At 38.8% G+C, this 14,125-nt stretch overlaps 1 protein-coding gene across 3 annotated transcripts in view; it reads left to right on the top strand.

Moving 5' to 3' along the window:
* The window catches only part of PLD1 (phospholipase D1), a 166,375-nt gene that overhangs the window by 113,521 nt on the left and 38,729 nt on the right, over positions 1 to 14,125 (top strand). For 2 of the 3 annotated variants that reach the window (XM_075202132.1, XM_075202131.1), the window contains 8 exons: positions 3,579 to 3,731; positions 4,522 to 4,671; positions 6,217 to 6,300; positions 8,446 to 8,527; positions 10,465 to 10,575; positions 11,396 to 11,599; positions 12,534 to 12,747; positions 13,440 to 13,559. In XM_075202132.1, coding sequence (XP_075058233.1) covers positions 3,579 to 3,731; positions 4,522 to 4,671; positions 6,217 to 6,300; positions 8,446 to 8,527; positions 10,465 to 10,575; positions 11,396 to 11,599; positions 12,534 to 12,747; positions 13,440 to 13,559 — 1,118 coding nt within the window. The remainder of the gene's footprint in view (positions 1 to 3,578; positions 3,732 to 4,521; positions 4,672 to 6,216; positions 6,301 to 8,445; positions 8,528 to 10,464; positions 10,576 to 11,395; positions 11,600 to 12,533; positions 12,748 to 13,439; positions 13,560 to 14,125) is intronic. The other variant, XM_075202133.1, reaches the window with a different exon arrangement.

Here is a 14,125-nt window from a genome sequence, read left to right as displayed (position 1 = left end):
TTAACAAGACAAATCGCAGTGCATAGAATGCAAATAAGTCAGCAAACATCAGCACATTCCATGTTTGTTGCTTTATAAGAGTAGCTTACATCTCCTCTGACACTTGTTCTTCCTGGACTGTTCTAGGGGAAAGTGTCTGTGATTGTGTATTTTTATATCAGTGGCCTCCAACTATTTTCATATTCATCTTCACTTCTGTTCTGTGCACACTTGCTATATGGCAGCAGTGCCTACTTTGCCCTATAATGACTCTCAGTCTATTTGTTGACAGATGTGTGTACTTTTATCCATTATTAACCAAATTAATGTTTAAATAACCAGGCAATTTCTTTCTTTCTATCTCAACTGTTTTTGTAACACACTGAGAGGCACAAAATAATCTAGGGCCTGATCATTAAGGATCTTAAATGAAGAGGATTCTTATTTCAGTCTCCTGGACAAAACCATGTTACAATGCAAGGGGTGCAAATGAGTGTTCTGTTTTGCACATAAGTTAAATACTGACTGTTTTTTCATGAAAAAAATAAAATTAACAAAGTACTGAAAAGAGACTAAACAGAATTCTAACTAATACAAATCCTAAAGGAAACATGCTAAATTTTAATTCCTAAGCACCCTGGCTATGTATGATCCCATGTTGTGTTGTGCTGCCTGCTGTAGGTGGCTGACAGCAAGTGGGTCGGGCAAATCTTAACTGGCATCCGGCATGTTGCAATTCACAAGCAGGATTTTTTTTATAATTAATTTTGCCACGATTTGTAACTTTTGAGTGAAGATTTACCCACGTCTCGGTGAACAGAATTTATGGGGATTCATACAAGCCTAGTACATTCTTTATAAGGTAGGGCTGGCATCTCATGTGTTTATAAGTATTCTTTATTACATAAAGGGATAATTATTGTGCAGCACATTTTTCGGCATATATACTTGAATTCTTTGAACCATTGTCTGTACACAAATGCAGTGAAAATATCAGGGAAACACTGCGCAATACACTTATTACTAATTTTTGTTTAGTTTAGTTAACAAAGACTGGTAAATTGAATTAACAAGTCTAAACATTTAGCTCACTAAGACATAAGAGGATAATTACTGGGCAGCACAAATATTTGCATAACATTGAGCTGTTTCATATATATTTATATTTATATATATATATATATATATATATATATATATATATATATATATATACATACAGTGCTTTTTTTGTAAAAAAAAAAAAAGGTGGTGGAACTCACATCTTGTTAATCTTTTATGTTTTATTTTTTTATATATTCATGTCTTAACATACCTTTAATGTATTATATGTATTGTATGCAGGGCCGGATTAACCCGAGGTCTAACTGGGCTATAGCCCAGGGGCCTCGGGCATCCAGGGGGCCCTTCAAACTCTGCAGCAGCATTATTGATCGGTCCGGGGGCGGGGGCGCCCCCAGCCCGATCAATGCTGCTGAGCACTGTCAGTCCAGTCCTCCGTCCCCGGCGCTCAGTACTCTGCTTACTGAGGAGATCTCGCGAGTGAACTCTCACGAGATCTCCTCAGTAAGGAGCTTACAGCGCGCCGGGGACGGAGGACTGGACTGACAGGTAAGCGCTTTGGGGGGGGGCCCTCACGGGGGCGGCTCACGATGGGGGCCTCACGGGGGAATGGAGGCGCCCTTAGCCCAGGGGCCTCCATTCCCTTAATCCGGCCCTGATTGTATGTCCCCCTTCAGCTTTCATCCTGTGCCAGTGCCCCTAATAATTTTTTGGTCCCCCTTCAGTTATCATCCTGTGCCAGTGCCCCTAATAATTTTTTGGTGCCCCTTCAGTTTTCATCCTGTGCCATTGCCCCTAATAATTTTTATGTCCCCCTTCAGTTTTCATCCTGTGCCAGTGCCTCTACTAATTTTTTGGTCCCCCTTCAGTTTTTTCATCCTGTGCCAGTGCCCCTAATTATTTTTATGTCCCCCTTCAGTTTTCATCCTGTGTCAGTGCCCCTAATAATTATTTACCTGTGTCAGTGCCCCTAATCATTTTTTGGTCCCCCTTGAGTTTTTATGCTGTGCCAGTGCCCTACATTTTTTGGTCCCCCTTGAGTTTTTATGCTGTGCCAGTGCCCCATATCATTTTTTGGTCCCCCTTGAGTTTTTATGCTGTGCCCCGGGCCCGCCCCTCTCACGCTGGCCTTTTTCTTTTTTTTGTCACCATTTATTTTTCTGACCACTTTCATTTAAACGGCGCCCCATTTTTCCTCTAACTTACCTTGCTTTCTATTGCCTCCTTTCTCCTCTTCACTTCTTTTCAGTTTTCTTTTCTGTCACGGCGCTCCTCTTCTTGTTGATTGCTCCTCACAGCTCCGTGAATGACTGTCGGGCGCGACGTGCGTGATGACATCACGCCCGACAGCCATTGGAAATAGAGAAGGGAGGAGGGCGCCGGACAGATGGTATTGTTTACTTTTTTTATTTTTTTATTGTGTGTGTTAAAGGCCGGCGGAGAAGCCGCCACAAAGCCAAAAAAAAAGGTCCTGGAACGCCGTTCCCAGCGTTCAATGGGAAAAAAAGCACTGTATATATATTGTAACAAAAGGAGGCATTTAGCTGGCAATATGCAGAGAAAGCAGGGAAGTAGAGTAAAACATTGGCACAGTTATGTACCTAGGTGGAGATTAAACCAGGTAAAAACATATGTGTAGTTTAAAATTGGTTTACTTACATGATTTAAAAGCTGCTTCCTCTCAGCAAACAGACGGGGTGGGTCTGATAGTCTAAACAGAGCCAGGGATGGGCGTTTCCTTTTAAAGAGAAGGTGGGTGTGTCACCTGTCCATCAAGCTAGGCCTGTGGGAGGAGTGTCAGGTATAAAACCCTGCTTGTTTCATTGTTTCGGGAGATCAACGCTGGGCTAGCTGGCTGATCTGGACAGAGAGCTGGACTATGTATAGTAAGCGTTGAGAGTCTCCATAATTGCTGTGCAAGTATACGGTGTCAAAACATTATTACCATCCTGACAATAAAGAACCATAAAAAGGAAGCAGTTGTACGCGTGTGCTTCTGCAGTAGCGGGCTCTTGCCACAAAAAAAAAAATATATATATATATATATATATCATTGAATCGTTGCCTATAAAATGTGATCTGGCTGTTTTTGATGGTAAGCAATAAAATATTTCAACACACTTAGTAAAAGGATTTATCTAACATTGCTAAACAATTCGTTCACTAAGACAAGACAAAATGCAGATACCCTGGTTCAGCGACTCGCCCAGAAGGTTCTGTGATACTCTCCCGCTTCACACTTTCCTGGCTCAAAACCTCTTCCCCGTAATGTCATCCTTGTATGGGAAGCTCCCTGGGGGACATTGACAACATATCTTTTAATTTGAAAAAGGCCCTTTGTGGTGGAAAGTATCACAGGAGCTTTCAGTGGTACCCACTGGATTGAGGAGATGGCAGAACCGAGGTAAGTGAAACTGTATTTTGTCTTGTCTCGGTGAACTCCATCCAGATCTACAGCTTTCCTTTGGGTGGAGTTATCCTTTAAGTGATAGCTTCATGATAGTTCCCGCTAGTAAAGCGTTTCTTGTATTCTGCAGGTGGTTGGTGGTGAAGGATTCTTTCCTTTTGTACATGAAGATAGACTCCGGTGCTATTTCATTTGTTCTTTTGGTTGATAAGGAATTTAACATAAAAATTGGAAAAAAAGACACCGAGACCCAGTATGGGTTGCGGATAGACAATCTTTCCAGGTACGTTTTAAATGATTAAACCCATTTGTTTTGTCTATTTTCAAGAATGGAATTTCCGCATTGCTTCTTTTATGCTTACACAAGATGTATTTCATTTATTTATAATCCCAATTAAACTAAAGTAGAAGCTTCCTATTAAAATTAAAGTCAGGGCTGACATATTCAATTCATGGTTACATTGCACAAATGCACGCTCCGTGCATAGACAACACATCCTCAATTTGCTATTATACCTTAAACTACAGGTCAGCAGTTCCGAATGTGCAGAGAGCATCTGTAATTCTGGGAAATAATTGCTATGGATTAGCAATCTTTGAAGCTGTCATTAATTATTACAAAGGAAATATACACAGCTCTCCTAAATGTAGAGTTGTTGTCTCCTTACATCAGTTGTCTTGACTTGAATTGATATGTTGGAAATACCAAGGAGTTCTTCATAAAAAGACATAAAAGCAACACTTCCATCTAAAAGAAAATAATGTATACATTGTTTTACTAATGGATGTTTTGCACTTACTGAAACAATCAATACTCCTCGCATTGATATGCTTATTTATTCTAGATATTGTTATTTATACTAGGATATTCCAGTGCATAAGGAAGCATGGAATACTTTGGTGCCTCTACCTATCCTCTCTCTCACTACCACTGAACACTGGCATTTCTTATCTAGAATAATATGATACTGTAATTTTCAATGCTTATTACAATTATTTATTATTATTAAATTGAGAAATCATTTTTTTACAGTACAAAGATAATACAATAATGTATGATTTTTCTTTCTTAGGTCTTTAATCCTAAAGTGTAACAGTTACAGACACGCCCGCTGGTGGGGTCAGGCTATTGAAGAATTTGTTGGGAAGCACGGGAAAAACTTCCTTATGGAACATAGATTTGGCTCCTATGCAGCAGTTCAAAATCACACTCTCTGTAAATGGTATGTACCTGGAATAACAATACTGCCCTATTATCAGACCTTATTGTATGATGAGGGTGGTCTCTGGATGTCAATCACTAAGCTTCTACTTTACAGTCATACTCAACAGTGAGTGTAAACAACTAATGGACTGAGTATTGATTGTAGCCCTGAGGATTTTTTCTTTTGAGGGATGTAACAAACAATTATTTTAAAGAGGAAAATTGCTTTGTGGCCCCCACCAAACAAGGAAAGATATGTAAATGCCCCCCATCCACCCTTTCAATCTCATTTTAGAAGCCATGATCTACCAAGCAACTGCGCAGCAGTGTTAGTGACAGTGTAGCTTGGTTTAGTTTGTTTTGTTGTTGTAGAGTAGTTATAGAGCATAGTTTTTTCATTTGTTTTTGCACACTTCCTTGACCCAGCCTTCTAAAAAATGATTAAATACTGTTTAGTCCCAGCCAGTGCTTCTGAATAAATGAAAAGTATTCTTTGGTTTACTTTACCCATAATATGACCGTGTGCAGATCTAAACATGTGTGCCTCTATTATGTGTTTGTTATTGTACAGATATGCAATAGTTTGAAAAAAAAGACAAGCATGTGGTCTACTTAACACATGTAAAACGCAAACAAATTTGCATTTATATATATATATATATAAATATGCGGTCTAGTTCCTTTTACAAATACATTTAATCTGCAGTTTTTAAACATGTGTCATTGACAATGCAACAAATTGTTAACTTGTTCAAACCAAACACAACTGCCTCTCATTGTTGTAGCGGAATATAAATGTTCAACTACAGTGTCGCGAATCACCAAATTTAATTTACTAAGCACACTAGATATTCATAGATATACATTATAAAACCCTTCTTGTTTTGCATTGATGCACCTAGATGGTCCACCCAGCTCACGTCAAGGTGCCGTCTGATCTCCGTTCTTGAGAGATGCTTCTCAAACCCCTGCACTTTGGCAGAAATCTAGGCACACCAGGGTAAACCGAGGTGTGTGATGTCACCAAAGACGTTTTATACTGCGCCTCAGCCATTTTACACTTTATTAATGAGGCCAATAGTATTATAGAGAAAGTCTCAATGTGGCTGACTCAGTGTCCACTTTATTGACACCTTCAGGAAAGTTGTAAATGTAATTGGACAAAGTAGAGCAGATGAAATTTAAGCAGCCAGATATTATTACCTTCACCTTTGAGCTGAATAACAGACATATAATGAAATAAAACTTGTTTTTCCTTTCTATGCATTTGGTTCTTTTGGAATGTTTTTCCTGCATAGTAAATAATTACCCACATGTAAATCACATCACTAACTGCTCATTTCAGCTAAAGTCGTAACTCCAATTTGCAATCTTAGTACGGCATTTGCCTAATGGCAAGAATTGAACTGGCCTCTTATGTTATTGTAGTAGGTATTTTTATGTGTTTGTAAGTAGCTAGGTGACTGCATTCCATTGCAGTAGTTCTGAAACTCCTTGTTTCAGTCACAGATTATACTGTTTTCTTTAGGAGTGTAACCTTTTTATGACTTATGATTTATTTTAGGTATGTCAATGCTAAGGGATACTTTAATGACGTGGCAGATGCTATGGAAGCGGCAAAAGAAGAAATTTTTATAACAGACTGGTGGTTGGTATTGCTCCTACAATAACTCTTCAAGTTTGCATATTTTAAAATCACATTTCATAATTGATTTATTAATAAGATAATTAGCAAATTATTAATTTATATGTTTTGCTGTCTTTTGATGAGAAAAATATGTAGTTCTATGGTTTCTGAAGCTCCTTCTCTATTAAGTCCACTTTCAACAGACTAAGGCCTATAAACTCCCATACCATCAGAACGTTATATAACACAACCAAAAAATAGTGGGATAACTCCAGTTATAGCAATACTTTTTGACTTCAAATTGTCATACTTTTGTTCCATGTTTTGATTCTAAGAAATAGTGATTTATAATTATTTTTTTGTTACAATGTATAGTTTCTTTAGCCACAAGAAAAAAGTCTTTAAACACACATTTTATGCTCATTACTACAGAATGATACAGTCTATTACTTGTTTTGTCTAACTGTACGGACAACTGTAAATATCACTTTCCCACATATTGGAAGTAGCCAGTATCTAACCTCGGAGACAAGAATGTACAAGTGTTTGGATAGCATAGCCTTGTGAAGCCACACATTCTTACAGACTTATTCCCAGAACTCTGGTAGGACGATGGTTTCTGTAGGATGGCAATTGTCCAGTTGAACCTTGTCTCCAGTCACTCACATGACCCAAAGTGAACTATTCTAACTCACCACTGTGTCCAAAAACAGTGCTAAAATTAGGACTAAGGGGTAAACATTATTCTACAGCAGGGAACCTAATTTGGTTTATGGTTCTCGAAAAAACCCTTTTAAGGTCCAGTGTTTCCCCATATCTGTGTTTATGTTGTATCACTCACACTTACCTGTAAAGTATTGCATGCTGGATATACATTTGGCATACAGATGTAACAGCATTCCGTAACAATGCTTCATCTTTTGAGGATTCACACGCCCAGACATCCTTTATCCTGTCAGGTGACATTTCTGACTTTTGTCATTCAGGAAACTTTAGAGTTGTACTTGAAAAGACATAAATATGATGAGTCCCCCGTAATTATAAATGATAACAGTTAAAACATAGGGTAGTGTTTTTATAAGATCCTTTATTTATGATAAGATTGTTCTCACTTTTCTGATAAACTTTAAAAGCACATATTTTTTTTCTTTCCATTGTATTGTTGTATTGTATTATTATTGTTGTGTTGTGAACGAGCGCACATGGAGGGAAACAACAGTGAATTTCAACCAACCCTAAGGACCATTCGTCCCTATGATGACACACAACTTTTGTTTGCATGACTGAGCACTTAAAGTCCCGAAAATTCAAATTGCAATGCAGGGAAGAAAGAAAAAGTGCCCCTATAAACACTCTGTCAGACTCAAAATAGAAGAGAGAGCAGACTATGAGGTGGCAGACACATCTCCCTAGGTTTATTCATAAGCTGTACATAAGATAAGCAGAAACCTCTGTCTAGAATATGCAATTAAGCATAGGAGTGTTAGAGCACCTTTTATGAGGAACAGAAATGTCCTAAGGGCATTTACAAATCTGTAACCTCTGTTATCATAAGAGTCTTAAAATGCTCAATTCAGTGCAAATGTGTTGATTAAAAGGAATATTAGATTTCCTTATTTATCTCTTCAAAAATATAAAAATGTTTGAAATCACAGACATGGCTTAGACATCATAATCAGGGCCACCCTCAGGGGGTACAGCAGTACGGCCCCAGCCCTGCCCTGGTCCCAGACAGATATATTGGGGGGGGGGCTGGGCTCCGCAGTGTATTAAGAGATGTGTCAGACTCCCTTTATTCGGCAGCAGCTGCTCCTGAGATGTGAGGGGTGGGGGTTGTCTTCTGCACTGGATTAAGGGACACGGGAGAGGGAGAGCTACTGCTGGGGTTAGAAACAGGAGCAGGGGGGGCTTGATAAAACGTGGAGTAGCTGGAGAGAACGTGGGGGGGGGGGGTCTATGATTGGAGGCCGATAGGTGAGCAAGGAGCCAAATGTTGGGCAGAGGATCATTTATAAAATCTGGTGTGGTGAGAGAAGGAGGGAGGGGGTTTGCCTGTTACATTTGTACTGAGGCATGCAATTTCTGGTAGCAGCCCTGATCATAATCATATTTAGATGTACATTTCCACAACACATTTTAATTTTCACAAACATTCTGTTTCACAAGGCTGAGTCCAGAAATATTCCTCAAGCGACCGGTCGTGGAAGGGAACCGATGGAGATTGGATTGCATCTTAAAGAGAAAGGCTGTGAGTTCCTTTTCAACACATGTTTGGAAGAAAATGTGTAGAACAAAATATTAGTTTATTATGTGTAACATGAATAAGATCACATTCCAGACTTTGTTAAAGGGATTAACGCCTTCAGAAGTATTAACTTTTCTGCTTTTCAACTCTTATAGATACAGTGTTTGTAAATAAATATATATATATGTGTTTATATCTGTATATGATTTATCAGGTTTAACAATTTTCTACTGTTACTTTAATATTTATGGCAATATGTTTACACCAGGACTAAGCAGAACTTTAAGTTAAAATGTAATGTTGTGTGTAGTTTATTATGTTACGATAAAAGCCAGAGTTGAATTACTTGTCAGATCTGCTGGGTCACCTTAAGCCTTCAACAGTCCAGCACTTCTCCATTCTCTGCTACCATTGTAAGTCCATGTAAAACGGACAGTGGTGCTGTTGCTGTCACTCCCCTATAAACACTCCTTTTACATACATGCATTGGAAAGTTTACAGAAGAGGGGCATTAAAAACACCACTGCCCTTGTCTGTTTGAGAGTGATTAGCATTAGTTGTAGTATAGAGCAGAACAGTGCTTGACCATCGAAGAGTTTTGGGGACTTGGACTTGACAGATTGGGGCAAACCTCACACCCGAGGTTAGCAAAAGAACTTCACCCAAAACTAACTTTTTATTTTAGGATTTAATTATTTTCTAAAGACAAAACTTTTGCTTTAATATACTCTTTTATTGTCTGACTGCATAGATTTTAGTTGCAAGCTTATGATTATGCCCTGTGTGATGAGCACTAAGCAGTCTTCTAAATTTGCAAAGACAATATATTCAGTTAGCCAAGAATTCACTTTAATTCCACTTTTTAAATTCCACTGGGCCAAATGTAATTATAGATTATATGTAAGTTTTATTTTATTTTGTTTTATTTTATTACAGTGGCTTACTATTTCATCATCAGCGGGGCATTATTTATATTTTTATGATATGGCAACACCTTGTATTTCCAGATGGGGTCACCATTTAAAGTACAGACTTGTGACACTACAAGTGCTCATGTGCATGCTGACACTTGTAGTGCCACAATTATGTGCTTTTAATGGTATCCTCAACAGCAAATTTTAGACGTTGCCACATCATAAAAATATAAATATTTCCCCACTGGTGATGAAATCGGCACTGTAATAAAATAAAAATAAAAACTTAGATATAATCTATAATTACATTTAGCCCACTAATTTGTTCTTAAAATAAATTGTCCCCCGTAAGAAAATTCGTAATAATTTTTGCACCTCTACAACAAAAAACATGGTTTATTGAAACACCCATTGTGCCTCCTGTTATAGTAACATTGACCAGATAGCTTACACTTCATGCTTTTATTTCTGCTCAATCACGGGCAAGTTTCAGTTTCTGTTGAAACTCGGGCGAGTATGTGCTTAATCTCTGGCGAGTTTGACTATAACATGGGAGAGATAGGTGTTTTAGAATTGCCAGAGATTGGATTTTGGAAAGTCAACATTGCTGGTTAATATATATGGCGATTTTGAACTTCAAACCACCGGTAATCTCTCGCGATTTGCGGCGCTTTTAAATCACCTAAAATAATTGCAGTTTGATACATTTACCCCTTGGAGTGCATCAGGATACTTTTATAGGAAGTTTTTATTGTGCAAATAAAAGAATTAATACTGCTAGTAGGTAATAGTGATTCTGAACACCAATATGACTTTACCAGAACTGTGCTAGTGTTTAGTGTCAATGATGAGAACATATAAATTCCTGAAATGTTCAGTGATGTAATGTCGGGTTTGTTTGTTTGTTTTTTTGTTTTGATAACAATTGTCATCCCCTAGCACAAAGAGAGACTCTATCCAAGATTGATTATTCATGTTTATGCAAAGTAATATTATTATTATTTAATTGCTTCCTTACTTTTACAGCAACAAGGAGTTAAGATCTTTGTCATGCTATATAAGGAAGTAGAATTGGCACTGGGAATAAACAGCGAGTACAGCAAGAGGACACTCCTGCGGATACATCCTAATATAAAGGTATGACACACAGCACTTGTCCTGAAAACAGCAGTAGGTGTGTTCTTCAGTGCTTAGGTTACATGAAGCCAGGTGTGTATGAAGAGAGTGATATATGTTGTTTAACTGCCACCTGGTTCTGTACATTGTAGAATGTACTAAATAAGTGACAGCTACAATCTGATTGGTTGCTATAGGCAACATCTCCACTTTTCAAACCCGACGGAAACTCGCAGCTTGATACATTTACACCCAGGTCTGCCCCTTTGTGGGCAGCTCAAGCTTCTTCGTGGACAGCCCTGACACTAGTCACAGGCTAGAAATAGATGCTACCTAAAATATGACATAAGAGAATATCCCAGGATTATCATCCAAGCCTTAAGAAAGCAGGACCTGCAGCAAAACCAGGACATAATCCTGTTTATTCTGAGAACAAATGTCCAAAGAAATCAAAAGGATATCGGCCTTTTTAAATATAATTACACACCACAAGTAAGGTTCCTATTTGCTGGGACATGCTTGTGACATGAAATGTGCTCAGTTCATGAAAGCTACCCATGCTTCCTTGTGGATGCCAATATTTAGTAGCAAAAATCTGGACACATGGGAGCCTTATTTGTACAGTATATGTGGACACATGCAATTAAGGGCACTTGTGTTTATTAAACCAACTTTTTATTAAACCACATAATTTCAGATAAATGCTATTGGTTAAGTCTGACTAAACAGCAAGCTGTAAAACTCAGCTAACTCTCAAATTATACTTACCCTGTAAACTGTAAACACACACTGGTGTTGTTGTCTTGTGGAAATAAAAATGTCTCCATTTCGATTGGTTTAGGTGATGAGACATCCAGATCACATGTCATCTTCTGTTTACTTGTGGGCACACCATGAAAAAATTGTTGTGATCGATCAGTCTGTGGCCTTTGTTGGAGGAATTGACCTGGCTTATGGGCGATGGGATGACGACGAGCACAGGCTCACTGATGTGGGAAGCGTCAAGCGAATCACAGCAGCACAGTCAACGCCTGCCATAAACATGGTAATTTGCTAAAAGAACAGGCACTTTTAATGTTTCATGGATATTATTTATAGGTCATTTGAAGTTATGACATATTAATCTTTACATGTTTAAGTTTTTCAGTGCTAAAACTTTGTTTAGACTTTTGTGGTTTCTTTTGTTGTTGTACATTTCGGACTCAAGTTCAGCTAATTGTAAAATATGAAAACATGTATGTTATAACATAAAAACCTTTAGTTTACATACTATATTCAACACAGTGGTTTGTGAAAAATATAGATTTCCTTAGAAACATGGCAACACCCACTGAGCATATAAATCTAATAAATCAGTGCCTGTCAATGTAGAGCTGTCTGACAACCAAGCGAACATAATCAGCTTGCCATCTAATACAGATTTTGAATACCTGTGGCTCTCCAGCTGTTGTAAACAGTATGTCTTACATACCCCTCCTGTGCAGGGTCCACAGGGGCAAGCAGTAGTAGCATTGTTGCTCCTCCATCTTCCATGCCTATCTGCCCTCTTCTCTGGACCCTGGGGATGAGGACAGAGAAGAGCAGCACTCAGAATGTTGGCAATTGGGTGATTAGAACTGGATGACTATATTGATTGCAGTGAGTTAGGTTGTTATAACTGGATGGCAATGTTGACTGCAGGGAATTGGGTGGTTATAACTAGAGGACAATGTTGACTGCAGGGAATTGGGTGGTTATAACTAGAGGACAATGTTGACTGCAGGGAATTGGGTGGTTATAACTAGAGGACAATGTTGACTGCAGGGAATTGGGTGGTTATAACTAGAGGACAATGTTGACTGCAGGGAATTGGGTGGTTATAACTAGAGGACAATGTTGACTGCAGGGAATTGGGTGGTTATAACTAGAGGACAATGTTAACAGTGGTGAATTGTTTGGACATTTCTGTAATATGATTAGTAAACAGACTGTGTTGTTAGGTCCTATCTGGCTCCTCTCAGGAACTGAATGGTAAAGACGAGAGGAAGATCAGCTTCCAGTTGGAGACCAAGCAAGGGGAAGAAGTGGTGGACAACTCCAAGATTCGAGGACAAGGAAAATCCAAAAAGTTTGCTAAGTTCAGCCTGTACAAGCAGCTCCACAAAAACAACCTCCAACATGCAGACAGCGTCAGCAGCATAGACAGCCAGTCCCGTATGTACTTCTCATTTTGATCTCATTAGTCTCACTGTTATTTGTTGCATACAGTACAATCAGTCCATTGACCATGTTTTTACAATCAGTCCATTGACCATGTTGTTAATGTCTGAATTGTGTATAAAATCCATCAGTCAATATAACAGCATAGTGTACATAGTACATAGAGCACCTATTATACATTTCAAAATAGAAAATGTTTCTCAGTAAAGGAACTTTAATGTCTACATTTTGAAATGTGCTGACTTTACATAGTCAACATCTATTTTATTTTTACTTTAATTATTTTTACTTTGGCATTTTTTTGTGGGAGAGAGCGATGGTGGGAAAACCTACTCCCTATTCCCGGCACGGGGACCCCCAAACTTTCAGATTGCTTCTTATCCACCTTAAGGGCAGAACTTCCTCCCCACTATTTGTGGGAGGTGGTACAGGTGAAATCAGCATATCGTGATGTCGTACTGTCTAGCCAACCACTGTGTCCAGAGGCAGCTTTCTTCAGGGGTATCACTAGCCCAACATCTGTGGTATTATACTCCGATAGGCACACTGTTCAGACTCCTGGGTTGTTCCATTTGCATCAAGTATGGAGGGGGGGGGGGGGGGGGTTGGTGCCTACACCTCTCTGTCACTGTGCAGGCTCCACTGTTTGTGACTACAGTATAAAAAGAGCCTCTCCCTTTCTACAGGCATTACCGATACCGATACTCACAGTAGTCAGCAGAAATTATTCCATAATTTTAAACCACATCGGAAGTTGTTTCATTCCTTGAGTGATTCTGAGCAAAAGTTCACTCAGCATAAGGCTGGTGAGTGAACTTCATTATGTAGCATGCGGTGTGTGGGTACGTGGTACTAATAACCTGTATTGTTCCTTATTTTCTGAGCTTGCAAACTAAAAGCCATTTTTTTCTTCTTCTGAAATAAATTTCGGAATTGTTCCAATGGCATAAATCATCTATTGCATTCCCTTAATAACATCAGGCTCCACCCAGCCACGACATGTCATTTGCATAGGCAGCATGTAGTATAGAAAGAGGAGAGTGAAGCGTAAAGGAACAGCAATAATAGACGTCCAGTTAAGAGAGATAAACCCCAGCCCTCATACAATTTACAGATAAGAACTTACATTTATCACACATCTTGTTACTGAATTCTCAGCTGAAGTGAGAGATACCTGCTGTCATTGCAGGCCAACAGTGCCACTATGCAAAACCAGCAGTGCCATGCAGCATGACACTGCTGGTGTCTGAACAAACACCCCTGCCAGGCACATACATAGCGCATGATTTGACAGAAGGCATGTTTTATATAAAATAACACAATTTCCACATAAATAAAAGGCTAAAAGACACATTAGTCGTTAGTCATTCAG

Source organism: Mixophyes fleayi, chromosome 3 (genome assembly GCF_038048845.1).
Source record: "Mixophyes fleayi isolate aMixFle1 chromosome 3, aMixFle1.hap1, whole genome shotgun sequence".
NCBI classification, from domain to species: domain Eukaryota; kingdom Metazoa; phylum Chordata; class Amphibia; order Anura; family Limnodynastidae; genus Mixophyes; species Mixophyes fleayi.
This window is presented reverse-complemented; position numbering and strand designations above follow the sequence as displayed.